General features: G+C 49.2%; 1 protein-coding gene across 1 annotated transcript in view; it reads left to right on the top strand.

The window, feature by feature from the left end:
* atp1a2a (ATPase Na+/K+ transporting subunit alpha 2a) overlaps nt 1-16,586 on the top strand; it is a 440,146-nt gene that overhangs the window by 393,593 nt on the left and 29,967 nt on the right. The window contains exons 5-6 of the mRNA XM_072440595.1: nt 6,661-6,831; nt 10,376-10,466. Of these exons, the coding sequence (XP_072296696.1) occupies nt 6,661-6,831; nt 10,376-10,466 (262 nt within the window). The remainder of the gene's footprint in view (nt 1-6,660; nt 6,832-10,375; nt 10,467-16,586) is intronic.

Here is a 16,586-nt window from a genome sequence, read left to right as displayed (position 1 = left end):
GACTGAAGCTTTAGAAAACTCGCGCCCCCTGAACACAGCGCCCCCTGGTGTCTGTCGCCGTGACGAATGTGTTCAGCCGGGTTTTCTTTGTGTCTTTCCTCTGTCCAACCTCTCTCTCTCTCTCTCTCTCTCTCTCTCTCTCTCTCTCTCTCTCTCTCTCTCTCTCTCTCTCTCTCTCTCTCTCTCTCTCTCTCTCTCTTCTTCTCTCATCGCTCCCTCTCTCTCGCTCACTCGTCTTACTTCCTCTCTAGTGTGTCAATATTCCTCCTCTTTCTCTCTCTTACTTCTCCATCTGTTCCCTCTGTACCTCCTCCTCGTCTCCCGTCATCCGCTCTCCTCTCTATCTCCTGTCCATATTCCCTCTATCCCTCCTCTCTCCGTTCCTCCTCCCCCATTCCCTCTCTCCTCCCATCCCTCCTCTCTCTCTCCCTTCCTCCTCCCCCACTCCCTCTCTCCTCCCATCCCTCCTCTCTCTCTCTCCCTTCCTCCTTCCCCACTCCATCTCTCCTCTCCCCCTCTCCCTCTCTCCCTCCTCCCTCCCTTCCTCCTCCCCCTCTCCCTCTCTCCTCTCCATCTCTCCCTCCTCTCTTCCTCCCTTCCTCCTCCCCCTCTCTCCCTCCTCTCTTCCTCCTCTCTTCCTCCCTTCCTCCTCCCCCTCTCTCCTGTCCCCCTCTCCCTCTTCCCCTCCTCTCTCCCTCCCTTCCTCCTCCCACTCTCCCTCTATCCCTCCTCTCTCCCTCCCTTCCTCCCCCCCTCTCCCTCTATCCCTCCTCTCTCCCTCCCTTCCTCCCCCCCTCCCCCTCTCTTCCTCCTCTCTCCCTCCCTTCCTCCTCCCCCACTCCCTCTCTCCTCTCTGATTCGTCCGGTGTGTGCGGAGGTACATTTTTCCCTCAGCTTCTTCAGATCTTCAATTGATTATTCATGAGTCGGTGTAATCCCTCGCTCGTCCAGGGAAGGGCCCCGTGCTCGCCGGGGTTTTCAAGCAAATCATCTCAAAGTCATTTTCAATCTGAAGTGGCCGTTCTGAGAAGCTCGATTGGTCGTAGAAGCTGTAAACCGAAACGCTGGACTTTGTTTTCCTTTTATTACCCTTTTCCAACCCGCTCGTGGTCCGCCCGACTCTCCCTCGCAGCTGCCAAGTGCCTCATTTCCAGTCGATTGGCTTGAGGTCTCACTTGACCGCGGTTTGAGGACACTGTTGTACGCAGAAGGTAGATTATGCCACCATTTCTCGTCATAAAAAATCATCATTTCAAACCGTCTCTGTCTCTCGGCTTAAACTCTGCGCCTCGTCGTCTTCAAATGAGTTGTTTGTGAGTTGTTTGAGTCTTATCTCGGCGCAGTGCGAATTCTGGTTCTTCACTCCGGCACCCTCAAATTGAAAATGACTTCCGGGTGACAGTGGAAACGTGTCGATTTCTCCCAAGAAAAAAGCAGTGTCCGGATTGAACCTTTGATACCTTTTTCCACCATCGATTATCGTGCGGTTTTGCCACATATAATACGAAAAGATCATTCGTGTGGAGCAGGAGATTTCCCATCATGCACTTGTTTTAACTTCGGATGTCACGTCAAACAAAGCAGTAGTTCTTAATGTTTTCGATGGGAAATTAAAATCATAAGTAAATACAAGTCTTCTTCTGCGTCTCGTCCAATGGGGAATGACTTAATTGAACGCTGGGTAGCGATAAAAATAAAGTGTTAAAAGTACAAATTAACATTGAGCGCCCGTTAGAAAAAGCTACAAATCATCTTAATATTGTATATCTCCACGGGGCCGAGGTTTTACGAGGCGGGAAAGAATTGACTCGTTTTATGGCGGATTATGTTTGGTTGATTTGACTGCAGGGGGAGTCCAGGCTCCACAGCATTTAGTTTGAACGATTCCGCTCTCATGCTTAAAAGACGAAGGACGGTGAGCGTTTCCGCCAGACGAAACCAGAAAGGAGTGAGCCATCTGAAGATCTGTGTCTGAGTTCACATAAATACACAGTTTTTTGCTGTACAGATGCTTGTTTTGTCGGATCAATGAGATACTGCCACGTTTTGAGAGTTTTTGCCGCTTTTCCCGTCAGTAATCGCTCTGTCAAAAGGCACGTCTTTACTCGAGTACTGCTCCAGTTTAATGACACGGCGGAAAAAAACAAGCAATCTCCACAAATAATCAAGAATTCCAGACCGAAGTGTTTATTATAACGCCTTAAACTCGTGCTCGTTACAGACTCGACGCAGCCTCTCAAAGTCTCTCGCCACACTTTTTGTAGCCGCAGCAATTAGCAATTAGCAATTAGCAGATCGCAATAACTGCAATTATTGAAGTGATTGGACTTTCCCCTTATGGGACAAACACCGGTTCTCTTGTTTGATCTTATTTAAAGGACACATTGTTACGTTCTTGAGCCTTCACGTCACATTTTGTTTCATTCACGCTCGTTTTATGAATCCTGTTAACGAGCTCGTCTTCCCTCAGCCTCATAAAAACACCTGGGCTCAGATTTCCTGGATTCGTGACGTTAAAGGGCGGAGCTCCGGAGGTGTTTTTAAATCCGTGAAACGTCTCCAGGTTTTTGTCGTTAAACTCGTGACAGAAAAGCTCAGGTAAATGATGATGAAAGAGGATGGATTCAGCGTCGTGAGTTCGACTCAGACACCAACGATTTGCTGAATGTCCTTCCCTCTGTCATCCCCATTTCACGCGGTCCTGTCCAATAAAGCCTATGAACCTTTAAGCAATAATAATAATGTATATATTTGATGTGAGGCTGAGCGATATGCAAACAAAACACAATACAATTTGAATTTGTTTCACCTACTTTCTCATCCAACCATTTCAAAGTATAAGAAATGTTATAGACGTGTACAATCGTCACAATAAAATACAATAGTGTATTTTATTGTGAATAATTTTAAATCAGTATTAATTATGTATGTTATCTTTATGCTAAACTTTGCTTTCAAAATTTTGCACTTTTTCCACACTATAGTGAATTAAAAACACAAATGAAGGACGTTAGTTTGATTTTTTTGGGCCATATTTTTTCAATGTGATGTGTCGCACTGCCGCTCGTTTCCATGGCGACAAGTAAGTAACACAGTGCACCTTTAAACGTTACTTATGGAGGACTTTACAGCAGAAATACAGAAATACAATATGTTCAAAATAACCTCACACGACGCAGTGACTGGCCGGAGTGCCGCGGTGCCCTGTGACTCCCCCTAGCTGCTCGCTCCGGTATTACACGCCGCGCACTCGGTGACATCATCCCTCAGCCTCGTTCCAATATCTCTGAAGTTTCTTGAGATGAGTCGCCCCGGCGGCCTCCCGCGGCGAGCGTAATCTTCCGCAGGTCTGATCCAGATAAAACGGGAGACATGAAAGACCTCGTCCTCAGATGTGAGTCCAGGCTCCGGCTCCACGTTCTCTCGCACTTTAAAGGACCGTGACGCGCTCCCGCAACCGCCCAGAAAAGAACCAAACACAAATATACCACGGACCAGTCTCCCCGCGGCTTCAGTCGGCGCCGGCGATGGATCAAAAAGAGTGGATGTTATATAAGGTCAATACGTGTTATAATACAACAACGCGCAGCAACATTTGTATCTTTGATCAAATACTTCAGCAAAGCCTCCACGCCGTGTTTTAACTTCTCTTTATGTCATGCTAATGCTAATGCTAATGTTAGACCCATTATGACTGGGAAATATCATATTTTGTGTCCGAAGCAAGTGCCGTGCGGCGATGAACAGGAAATGGCTGTTGCTAACGTGCTTTGCGAGCTCTGTTTTGGCTCAACGTATAAGTTAGCATCAGTGGAAATACGGCGCTTTAGCACAAGATCGTGCGTGCGGTCGCACTCACGCTTAGACCACGACAAAACTGGACCTAAAACCAGGACTAAACTGGGCTCAAACCAGGACTAAACTGGGCTAGAAGCAGGACTAAACTGGGCTTAAACCAGGACTAAACTGGGCTAGAAGCAAGACTAAACTGGGCTAAAAACAGGACTAAACTGGGCTTCAACCAGGACTAAACTGGGCTTAAACCAGGACTAAACTGGGCTAGAAGCAGGACTAAACTGGGCTTAAACCAGGACTAAACTGGGCTCAAACCAGGACTAAACTGGGCTAGAAGCAGGACTAAACTGGGCTAAAAACAGGACTAAAACGGGCTAAAAACAGGACTAAACTGGGGTAAAAACAGGACTAAACTGGGCTAGAAGCAGGACTAAACTGGGCTCAAACCAGGACTAAACTGGGCTAGAAGCAGGACTAAACTGGGCTAAAAACAGGACTAAACTGGGCTTAAACCAGGACTAAACTGGGCTCAAACCAGGACTAAACTGGGCTAGAAGCAGGACTAAACTGGGCTAAAAACAGGACTAAAACGGGCTAAAAACAGGACTAAACTGGGGTAAAAACAGGACTAAACTGGGCTAGAAGCAGGACTAAACTGGGCTTAAACCAGGACTAAACTGGGCTAGAAGCAAGACTAAACTGGGCTAAAAACAGGACTAAACTGGGCTTCAACCAGGACTAAACTGGGCTTAAACCAGGACTAAACTGGGCTAGAAGCAGGACTAAACTGGGCTTAAACCAGGACTAAACTGGGCTCAAACCAGGACTAAACTGGGCTAGAAGCAGGACTAAACTGGGCTAAAAACAGGACTAAAACGGGCTAAAAACAGGACTAAACTGGCGTAAAAACAGGACTAAACTGGGCTAGAAGCAGGACTAAACTGGGCTTAAACCAGGACTAAACTGGGCTAGAAGCAAGACTAAACTGGGCTAAAAACAGGACTAAACTGGGCTTAAACCAGGACTAAACTGGGCTTAAACCAGGACTAAACTGGGCTAGAAGCAGGACTAAACTGGGCTTAAACCAGGACTAAACTGGGCTCAAACCAGGACTAAACTGGGCTAGAAGCAGGACTAAACTGGGCTAAAAACAGGACTAAACTGGGCTTAAACCAGGACTAAACTGGGCTTAAACCAGGACTAAACTGGGCTAGAAGCAGGACTAAACTGGGCTTAAACCAGGACTAAACTGGGCTCAAACCAGGACTAAACTGGGCTAGAAGCAGGACTAAACTGGGCTAAAAACAGGACTAAAACGGGCTAAAAACAGGACTAAACTGGGGTAAAAACAGGACTAAACTGGGGTAAAAACAGGACTGAACTGGGCTAAAACGAGGACTAAACTGGGCTAAAAAACAGGACCAAGTGTTTAACGTAACCTAAGTCAGCATTTGGAGAATACTTTGCATTTCCTAGAGCAGCTTTTTGCCGTCTTGTTCTCACCTGCGTCTTCGTTCTCTCTCGTCCGAGACTCTCCCCGTGGCGTGTAGCCCCCCCTAGAGCCGGAGAGAGACAGTTCACTGCCTCGTGTACCAGTGGAAACATGGCTAAATTCAGTAGTGCACCTTTAACCCACCAATTTATTTTGTCTGATTGCGTTTGCTGGCTGCGTGAGTCCGAGTGCTTGAACCTAACCTACAGCCAAGTATACGCCTTGACTGTTCCAATTGCGAGATCCTCATTAATACTTAACGACGCCCTATGCGAGACCCATATATTGCTGCAGTAATCTTGTCATAACCGCATTCCCGCCGCCGCCGCCTCCATTACACCTATGGAGCCGGTTAGACGACACGCTGGACCTCTTTATTGTCTTTTATCGACTCTTCATCTTCCCGTGATGAAGTGTCTCACGGCGCCGCGAGCATAGATCAGTGTTCGCGCCGTGTTTTTTGATGCATGTCACACATACGCCGCGCTAATAAATTCACAGGAGTGCTTACTCTGTGAGGGCTGATGCCATTAAAGGCTGGCGGGGGGGCTAAATTGAACCGAATGATGGCGTGCGAGAGCGAATGACTCAGCACAACGATGTCCCCGGCAACGAGGCAGGAAAAAGAAAACCCACCGTCTTATTAAAGTTGGAAAAATATGAGCGATTGCGGTATTAATGGCAACTATTGGGACAAGATGTGGGACGGAGCTCCCGGGGGCATCAGGTAACCGCGGCGACGGGACATTTTTCTTTTAATGGGACCAAATGGGGTCAGCGCAGAGTCCGGTGCTCCGCTGGGGACCGGGCAGTTCCTAATTACTGGGACTCTCCGACAGAAGTAAAGTTGCTGGTCATTTGTCGCAGTAATATGCCAGGTATTTCCCCGCAGACGAAAGGAGTATGAGCGGGAACGATGTACCTGACCATTTAGAGGACTGACCGTTTAGAGGACTGACCGTTTAGAGAACTGACCGTTTAGAGGACTGTACCTGACCATTAAGAGGACTGACCATTAAGAGGACTGACCATTTAGAGGACTGTACCTGACTGCTAAGAGGACTGACCGTTTAGAGGACTGACCGTTAAGAGGACTGTACCTGACCATTAAGAGGACTGACCGTTTAGAGGACTGACCGTTAAGAGGACTGTACCTGACCATTAAGAGGACTGACCGTTTAGAGGACTGACCGTTAAGAGGACTGTACCTGACCGTTAAGAGGACTGACCGTTAAGAGGTCTGTCCTGCTCAGACACAGAGAACATGTGATTGGTCCTGCTCCTCGACAGTTATTACCGTGTTATTAGTCATGTAGTAATGTGTAATGTGATGCCCTCCCTCCTCACCCCTCTCTCTCTCTCTCTCCCGTCAGCTCGCCAGGACGTGGTGACCTCGACCCCCGGCGAGCCGACCTACAGCGTGCGCAGCGAGGTCACCCTGAAGGTGTCGCGCAGTGACGACAACGCTCTGGTGACGTGTGCGGCGGTTCACCCGTCGCTCGCCCCCGGAGACAAGCGCAGCCAGCAGCCCCTGCACGTGCTCTGTGAGTGTCCCAGACCCTAAGGGGTGTCCCAAAGGCCAAAGAGGTGACCCCAAAGGCCAAAGGGGTGTCCCAAAGGCCAAAGAGGTGACCCCAAAGGCCAAAGGGGTGTCCCAAAGGCCAAGGGGGTGTCCCAAAGGCCAAAGGGGTGTCCCAAAGGCCAAGGGGGTGTCCCAAAGGCCAAAGGGGTGTCCCAGACCGTAAAAGGGGTGTCACTGACCCTAAGGGGTGTCCCAGACCCTAAAGGGGGTGTCCCAAAGTCAAAAGGGGTGTCCCAAAGGCCAAGGGGGTGTCTTAAAGCCTAAGAACGTGTCCCAAAGACCAAAAAGGTGTCCCAAAGGCCAAAGGGGTGTCCCAAAGGCCAAAGGGCTGTCCCAAAGGCCAAAGGGGTGTCCCAGAGGTGTCCCAAAGCCTAAAGAGGTGTCCCAAAGCCCAAAGAGGTGCAAGGAGAGTCTAATGTATGTGACTTTACAGCGCCCTCTACAGGTCGGACGACTCATTGAAGTAAAATACATTTTAGATAAATGTATTTTGAATTTTGCAAAAAATTATGAAAATGTCATCACAGAATAGCAATTTTTTTTGGTTTATAATTTTACTTCCTGTTTGTAATTGATGACATCACACTAGGAAATTACCCAGCAAACACTGGGCCAAAACTTTGATAAATAAAAATAAATGACTTTATTTTGCTGAATTAATGTTTAGAGTCCAAAAAGTTGTTTCTTTGTGTAAATTATGCATCAACTTTGACTGGAATTGATTGACTTTTCAATGTTTTCTCCACAAACACCTGCTCGATCGGTGTAAAACTACGATTTAAATGTACAACAGATATAATATAAAGTCAGAATTACAACATGGTAAAAGCCTGTCACGGCCCTTTAAGTATAATAACTGACTTTGAAGAAACCTCTGGTCTTCTGCTGTTGCTTTAATGAGACCTCTGGGAAAACGCTGAACGCTGAATGTGTTTGTGAGTCTGCGGCGCTGCTGCTCGTTCTGTCCGAAGCCCATGACCTTCTGAGCTGAGGCCGGACACTTGACCGGAGCCGGACACTTGACCGGAGCCGGACACTTGACCGGAGGAAACTGAGGGACTAAAGCTGGACTCAGATGCAGACACAGGCCAAACTCATGTGTTTGTGGGTCAGTTTCACACCAATCCCATCATATTTCATCTAATAAACTCCCTTAACTTAACGTTACTCAAGTACTAAGTAGATGTTCCAAATGCCCTCTGCACGACCCCCGTCTGATGTCAACAACGTGACGCTCAAGACGTGTCGGATTTCCCCAGAATACGTGCAATTTTGACCCTTTTTTAAACAAATACAGCCTTAAATCTGTGGGAAAACATGATGAAAAACATGGAACAAAATGGTGAATAAACTCGGTGCTGATTACAACAAAATCCAATTGAAGATCACGTTTATATTGCACCGAAAAAAGCTTTATTTCCACATGTCGGGTTACGTACGACTGCGGCGGTCGTAGTACAAATACATGATAAAAGTACATTAGCCACAGAGTATTTGAAAGCAGCGGTGTCAGGTTCAGGACGCAGTATTCAGAGCAGCTTTGAGGCTCTGGACCTGCTCTGAATCCTGCTGTTTGACACGAACCGTCTGCGCTGCAGCTTCTGCGTCGCTGCTGCCCCCGTGTGGCGCACACTGGCACTGCGCCCTCGCCCTGTAAACCTCCCGAGAAAACTCCGAGGGGAACGTGACATCGAAACTCTGCGCACGACGACGGCCTTCGAAGCCACGGCAGAGTTCTGACCCAAGCCTAGTCCTGACGTGGACTGTGTTTGGGATGAAAGCGAGTCACGGTTATTCTCAACACCAAAAGACCAAAAGACCAAAAGACAAATGTAACGAGGCGGTAAAAGACGTTTAAGACGTATGGCCAGTATGGACCGTATGGACAGTATGGACAGTATGGACAGTATGGACAGTATGGACAGTATGGACCGTATGGACCGTATGGACAGTATGGACAGTATGGACAGTATGGACAGTATGGACAGTATGGACAGTATGGACAGTATGGACAGTATGGACAGTATGGCCTGATTAAAATCTATTGTGAGAAAAACATAATGGTCTTTTAATTCAGGATTATATCATTTGTATTTCGTTAATCATCCAGTTTTGTTATAGAAATGTGTATATATTTTATTTCTGACTAAATAAACTGTGACTTAAGCTCAGTTCTGATTCATAATTTATAAGACTGAGACACTGACCAGGTCTGGATCTGGACTACCCAAGGTCTGGATCTGGACTAGACCAGGTCTGGATCTGGACTAAACCAGGTCTGGATCTGGACTAAACCAGGTCTGGATCTGGACTAAACCAGGTCTGGATCTGGACTAAACCAGGTCTGGATCTGGACTAAACCAGGTCTGGATCTGGACTAAACCAGGTCTGGATCTGGACTAAACCAGGTCTGGATCTGGACTAAACCAGGACGAGTGTGAACGCAGCTCAAATGCCATAAATAGGATTAAATTGGAGATAAAGACAAACCCTCTGACAGCAGATGTGACTGTGATGGGTGTACAGTGGCCCCTACAGGAGGCAGGCGGCCCCTACAGGAGGCAGGTGGCCCCTACGGGAGGCAGGAGGCCCCTACAGGAGGCAGGCGGCCCCTACGGGAGGCAGGAGGCCCCTACAGGAGGCAGGAGGCCCCTACAGGAGGCTCCTACAGGAGGCAGGAGGCCCCTACAGGAGGCAGGCGGCCCCTACGGGAGGCAGGAGGCCCCTACAGGAGGCAGGCGGCCCCTACGGGAGGCAGGAGGCCCCTACAGGAGGCAGGAGGCCCCTACAGGAGGCTCCTACAGGAGGCAGGAGGCCCCTACAGGAGGCTCCTACAGGAGGCAGGAGGCCCCTACAGGAGGCAGGAGGCCCCTACAGGAGGCAGGCGGCCCCTACGGGAGGCACGAGGCCCCTACAGGAGGCAGGCGGCCCCTACGGGAGGCAGGAGGCCCCTACAGGAGGCAGGAGGCCCCTACAGGAGGCTCCTACAGGAGGCAGGAGGCCCCTACAGGAGGCAGGCGGCCCCTACGGGAGGCAGGAGGCCCCTACAGGAGGCAGGAGGCCCCTACGGGAGGCAGGAGGCCCCTACAGGAGGCAGGAGGCCCCTACAGGAGGCTCCTACAGGAGGCAGGAGGCCCCTACAGGAGGCAGGCGGCCCCTACGGGAGGCAGGAGGCCCCTACGGGAGGCAGGAGGCCCCTACAGGAGGCAGGAGGCCCCTACGGGAGGCAGGAGGCCCCTACAGGAGGCAGGAGGCCCCTACAGGAGGCTCCTACAGGAGGCAGGAGGCCCCTACAGGAGGCAGGCGGCCCCTACAGGAGGCAGGCGGCCCCTACGGGAGGCAGGAGGCCCCTACAGGAGGCAGGAGGCCCCTACAGGAGGCAGGAGGCCCCTACGGGAGGCAGGAGGCTCCTACAGGAGGCAGGAGGCCCCTACGGGAGGCAGGAGGCCCCTACAGTCTATAATAATGATGTAATAATACGTCTTGTGTTGTTCCTGTGATTTCAGACTCTCCAGACGTGAAGATTCTTCCTCAGAGCAATTTACCCAAAGAAGGAGAAAGATTCCACCTGAAGTGTGAAGGCACCGGCAACCCAGAGTGAGAATATACAAATATATATACTTTATACACTGTATGTGACCTCAGAACCCAGAGTGAGAATATACAAATATATATACTTTATACACTGTATGTGACCTCAGAACCCAGAGTGAGAATATACAAATATATATACACTTTAAGACCAAATATAATGCAGTTTATACGACCTAAGATCAAATATAATACAGTTTATATGACCTAAGACCAATATGACCTAAGACCAAATATAATACAGTTTATATGACCTAAGACCAATATGACCTAAGACCAAATATAATACAGTTTATATGACCTAAGACCAATATGACCTAAGACCAAATATAATACAGTTTATATGACCTAAGACCAATATGACCTAAGACCAAATATAATACAGTTTATATGACCTAAGACCAATATGACCTAAGACCAAATATAATACAGTTTATATGACCTAAGACCAAATATAATATTCCCTTCATAAAACAACAAAATAAGAACAAACCAAATAAGAGACAAAAGTGTCCAAGGAAAGTGAAAGTGTCTCTTTTTTACCAATCCCAGTGTGAGTCATTTTCAATCTGGGTAAAGAACATATGTTCCACTTTAACAAACATGATTTTATAACTGACCCAAGACATAAACACATCTTCTTAATCGAGGAGAGTTTTTAATTTAGCTTTAAACATATTTTGAGGTGAAGGTATAACACAACATACGTGTGTATGTGGAAGCCGTGGGGTCTGTTTCTGTGGTAAAACACTGATGAAGGTCTTAAACGTGCCGCCGCAGCTTTGTCTTGGTCTGCACTTGTTTTCCGCCTCCAGGTTGTGTTTGTAGAGACTCTTGACCTCAATAAGCTCTGTTTATTTCATTTCTGAGAAGTCTCACCTTCATCGACCGGACGTTTAGTCGAGATCATGAGCGCGGCGTTCTGCCTCCTCTAACACGTGACGGCGCTGACTTGATCTGGAGGACTAATAGAGACCGGCGGCGCTCTCGGCCTGTCAGCGAACCTCGGCGCGAGAGTTCGGCGGGGCCCAAGCCCGGTCGGGTGTGCGCGGTTACTGTCAGCGGGGGTTCTCGAAGCAAAAGCGTACACGAAGAAGAGTCTGAAGACGTACATCGCCGGGGGGTCGGGCGGCAGAGACCTTTGTATTTGTCGTAAGACCGTTGCCGCTTTTCGCATTGTCGCTCGCCTTTGACGTGCGTTTTCGTCCGTGCGCTTGGGCAAGGCGCTCCGTTCTCCTCCAGCCCCCGTACCGCGACCCCTCGACACGTAAACGGTGCGACCAACCGATAATCCCGGCTGAGAGACGATACTCCTCATTTAATACGCGGGAATGACGCCGCCGACGACGAGTAAAACAAGCTTTCCTGGAAGCTTTCCTTTTTTTAACGTTCTTTTGCTTTTTTTTCATAAAAAAACGGAATACGCCAAAAAAACACGGACGAACTGAAACAGATCGAGACGTAGAGAGCGACGCGACAATAGCATCTGTAAAAAGTCCGACATTTGTCCCCGTTTTGGTCCCATTTGTTCCAAATAGTTATCTCAGTCCAGTCAAAACATCGAGTATCCATCCATCCTTTCCATTGCTGCAGTTTTACATCCAAGATAAGAGGTTTTAGGTGATTTCGGTGTTCACTCTATCCACATTATTCCTTTCCAGCTACAGACAAATGCGGTCGTCCAAAAGCATTCATAAAGTCATCATAGTAGAGCGTCTCTCTCGTGCTGCATTATAGATGATCTCTGTTCTGCCCGACGCAGGATTAAACCCTCGTTACCTGTGTAAATGTCACGGAACTGTCCTTTTCTCAGCACTTTCCCCCCGTTTACACACAAGACGTTGGTGTACACTTACACAGAGGCAACGGTGGTGGAGTGTCTTGCCCAAGGACACAACGGAAGTGCAGCGTTTGACTGTTTTTAGCTTTTTTTTTTATTCAGAAAGCCCCCAAATCCTCGTTATTTTCGATGTTTTTTATTACTAACTGCTTGCTTGTTGCTTGATGATGACACCGCCCAGGTCAGGTTACTGGTCGGATCCGCGGAGAGGCGAGCCCGGGCCGACGGACAGGCGTGTTTTTGAGCCACAGAAATGCTTGTAGTGATTGGACGACTGAACGAACGCAATGACACGTTTAATGCTGCACTGCGGGACATTCAAGGCAAAGAACGTTCTGTTAAACATCCACAACCTTCTTAATGATGGCAACAAATGTTTATTTATTTATTAACTTGTGTTGGACGTTGAGTTGTGCGATATTTAAAAGAAAAAGAAAAAAAAATGCAATTGTTGGTGAAAATGGCCTTAAAAAAATAATAATACATGAAATAAATTAATTAATTAAAATGTATATAAAAAAACTAAAATAAAGAAAATTACCTTCAAAAAAAATTGAATAAATAGAAATATATTCAAAAAAGTTACCAAAAAGAAAGAAAGAAAATAACCTTTAAAAAAAATATAATTAAATAAATAAATGGAAATACATACAAAAACGTAAAAAAAAAAAAATACGAAAAAATACCTTTAAAAAAGTCAGAACCGTTTATTTAATGGTCCATTTGTTTTTTTGTTTTGTGAAAGAAATTTTAACAAAAAAACATTAACTTTCGCTCTATAATTTTGTCGATTTTGTCCATCAGTTCTTCTGCTTTGATTGTGGCTCGACTTTTTTCACGCGTCCGTCTAAAAACGGACTGTTCCTCACAGCCCCAGACCTCCTCACAGCCACAGACCTCCTCACAGCCCCAGACCTCCTCACAGCCCCAGACCTCCTCACAGCCACAGACCTCCTCACAGCCCCAGACCTCCTCACAGCCCCAGACCTCCTCACAGCCCCAGACCTCCTCACAGCCCCAGACCTCCTCACAGCCCCAGACCTCCTCACAGCCCCAGACCTCCTCACAGCCCCAGACCTCCTCGCAGCCCCTCGGCCCCCAGACATCCTCGCTGCCCCAGACCTCCTCGCTCCCCTTCGGCCCCAGACCTCCTCGCAGCCCCTCGACCCCCAGATATCCTCGCAGCCCCAGACCTCCTCGCTCCCCTTGGCCCCCACACCTCCTCGCAGCCTCGCGACAAACATCTTAAATCTTTCCCCCTCAGATCCTCTGGCTCCTCTGGCCTTTCTGCATTATAGATGAACCTGCAGCAACCGAACCAGACACTCATCCATCTCTGTCTCCAAACCCTCCACCTCCTCCCTCCGTCCATCTGTCCTCCTGCTTCACCTTTACACCTCCTCCTCTGGTCATTCTCTCCGTCCATCTGTCCTCCTGCTTCACCTTTACACCTCCTCCTCTGGTCATTCTCTCCGTCCATCTGTCCTCCTGCTTCACCTTTACACCTCCTCCTCTGGTCATTCTCTCTGTCCATCTGTCCTCCTGCTTCACCTTTACACCTCCTCCTCTGGTCATTCTCTCTGTCCATCTGTCCTCCTGCTTCACCTTTACACCTCCTCCTCAGGTCATTCTCTCCCTCTCCGTCCATCTGTCCTCCTGCTTCACCTTTACACCTCCTCCTCTGGTCATTCTCTCCCTCTCCGTCCATCTGTCCTCCTGCTTCACCTTTACACCTCCTCCTCAGGTCATTCTCTCCCTCTCCGTCCATCTGTCCTCCTGCTTCACCTTTACACCTCCTCCTCTGGTCATTCTCTCCCTCTCCGTCCAGCTGTCCTCCTGCTTCACCTTTACAGACGGAGAATAAAATATAACTTTAAAAATGGACTTAAATCTGCCACAATGATCAGGTAGAGCAAGAAACACAAATGTACCACAAGTGGGCGTGGCCGTGGCCGTGGCCGTGGTCCAGTCCAGTGCAGCTTCTAAATAGAAGTGTATTATACAATTATATACAATAAGTGGCTAATAATGGTTATGATTATGGACCTGGAGCAACAGCCTCACAGGAAACACCCCCACGCCAACTCAGGCAATAATAGTTAAAAAATAATAATAATAATAGTAATAAAAATAAAAATAATAATAATAATAATAATGTTTTCAAATGAAGTCCTCAGGTAACCCTTTTCCATTTATGTGTTGTATTTAGTATCGATACCCGCTCAAATATGTTTCTAGTTTCGATCCTAGTTTTAGTATCGATTAGCGTCTGGGTATCAATACCTTTGACAAAGGCTATGGTGAAGTGTCTTGCCCAGCGACACAACGCCAACGCTGCACTTTTCCTTTCTCCCCCTTTTCTCCGTCATCTCTCTCCCCCTCCCTCAGCACCCTCACCCTTTCCTTACTCTTTCCTCCCTCTCTTCTCACTCTTTTCCTCCCTCTCTTCTCACTCTTTCCTCCCCCTTTCCTCACCCTTCACTCACCCTTTCCTCACCCTTTCCTCCCTCTCCTCACTCTTTCCTCCCCCTTTCCTCACTCTTTCCTCTCCCTTTCCTCACTCTTTCCTCACCCTTTCCTCACACTTTCCTCACCCTTTCCTCCCTCTCCTCACTCTTTCCTCTCCCTTTCCTCACTCTTTCCTCACCCTTTCCTCACCCTTTCCTCACCCTTTCCTCCGTCTCTCCTCCCTCTTTTCTCCCCCTTTCCTCCCTCTTTTCTCTCCCTTTCCTTACTCTTTCCTCCCCCTTTCCTCACTCTTTCCTCTCCCTTTCCTCACTCTTTCCTCACCCTTTCCTCACCCTTTCCTCACCCTTTCCTTACTCTTTCCTCACTCTTTCCTCACTCTTTTCTCTCCCTTTCCTCACTCTTTCCTCACCCTTTCCTCACCCTCTCCTCACTCTTTCCTCACTCTTTCCTCCCCCTCTCCCCCCCTTCCACCGTCCCTGTCCTTTCCAATAACTCTCCTCTATCTCGCCTCGCACCTTTTCTCTCCGCCCCAAAGATACAACATTCCGCTCACTGAAATAGCTGTCAGCGCCGCGGCAACGAGACGAGCCCGTTATTTTGATGGACAGGTGGAACCGAGCGGGGGGCGGGCGGGAGGCGGGCGCTGTCACGGCGTTTTGCGCGTTGGAAACGGGCCGAGCTGATGAATGTGGACGGCGTCAAGAGCGAGATGTGACAAGAGAGAGAGAGAGAGAAGGTTATAGAAGTGCAGAAGTGTTTGTTTGACAATTAAGACGACTGACAGAGACGACAGCGAGCGACGACTGACGGCGAGCGACGACTGACGGCGAGCGACGACTGAGAGCGAGCGACGACAGCGAGCGACAACTGACTGCGACGACTGACAGCGCAGCGAGCGACTGACAGCGAGTGACGACTGACGGCGAGCGACGACAGCGAGCGACGACTGACAGCGAACGACAACTGACGGCGAGCGACGACTGACGGCGAGCGACGACAGACGGCGAACGACAACTGACGGCGAGCGACGACTGACGGCGAGCGACGACAGACGGCAAACGACAACTGACGGCAAGCGACGACTGAGAGCGAGCGACGACAGCGAGCGACGACTGACTGCGACGACTGACAGCGAGTGACGACTGACGGCAAGCGACGACTGAGAGCGAGGGACGACAACGAGCGACGACTGACTGCGACGACTGAGAGCGAGCGACGACTGACAGCGAGCGACGACTGACTGCGACGACTGAGAGCGAGGGACGACAACGAGCGACGACAACGAGCGACGACTGACTGCGACGACTGAGAGCGAGCGACGACTGACAGCGAGCGACGACTGACTGCGACGACTGAGAGCGAGCGACGACTGACGGCAGAGACGAGTGGAGTAAGACGCGACGAGCCGTGATACAAATGACACGGGCGAAAGCAAAAAATGTACAGGACTATTCTTGGTCTAAAATGGGCGATGACGGTGAGCGACGGCAGCAAGCGACGACTGACGCGAGCGACGACTGACAGCGACGACAGCGAGTAACGACGGCAAGCGACGACGGCGAGCGACGACTGACAGCGAGCGACGACTGACAGCAAGCGACGACTGACAGCGAGCTACGACTGACAGCGAGCGACAACTGACAGCGAGCGACAACTGACACGAACAACGACAGACGGCGAGCGACGACTGGCGGCGAGCGACGACTGAGAGCGAGCGACGACAGCGAGCGACGACTGACAGCGAGCGACGACTGACGACAACACACACACACACACAACACACACAACACACACACACACAACACACACACACACAC

This window comes from Eucyclogobius newberryi, unplaced genomic scaffold (assembly GCF_026437365.1).
Source record: "Eucyclogobius newberryi isolate DKJ021-1_F unplaced genomic scaffold, fEucNew1.0.hap1 SCAF_12, whole genome shotgun sequence".
Classification (NCBI taxonomy): domain Eukaryota; kingdom Metazoa; phylum Chordata; class Actinopteri; order Gobiiformes; family Gobiidae; genus Eucyclogobius; species Eucyclogobius newberryi.
Note: the sequence above shows the minus strand (reverse complement) of the source record. Positions and strands in the feature narration are given on the sequence as shown.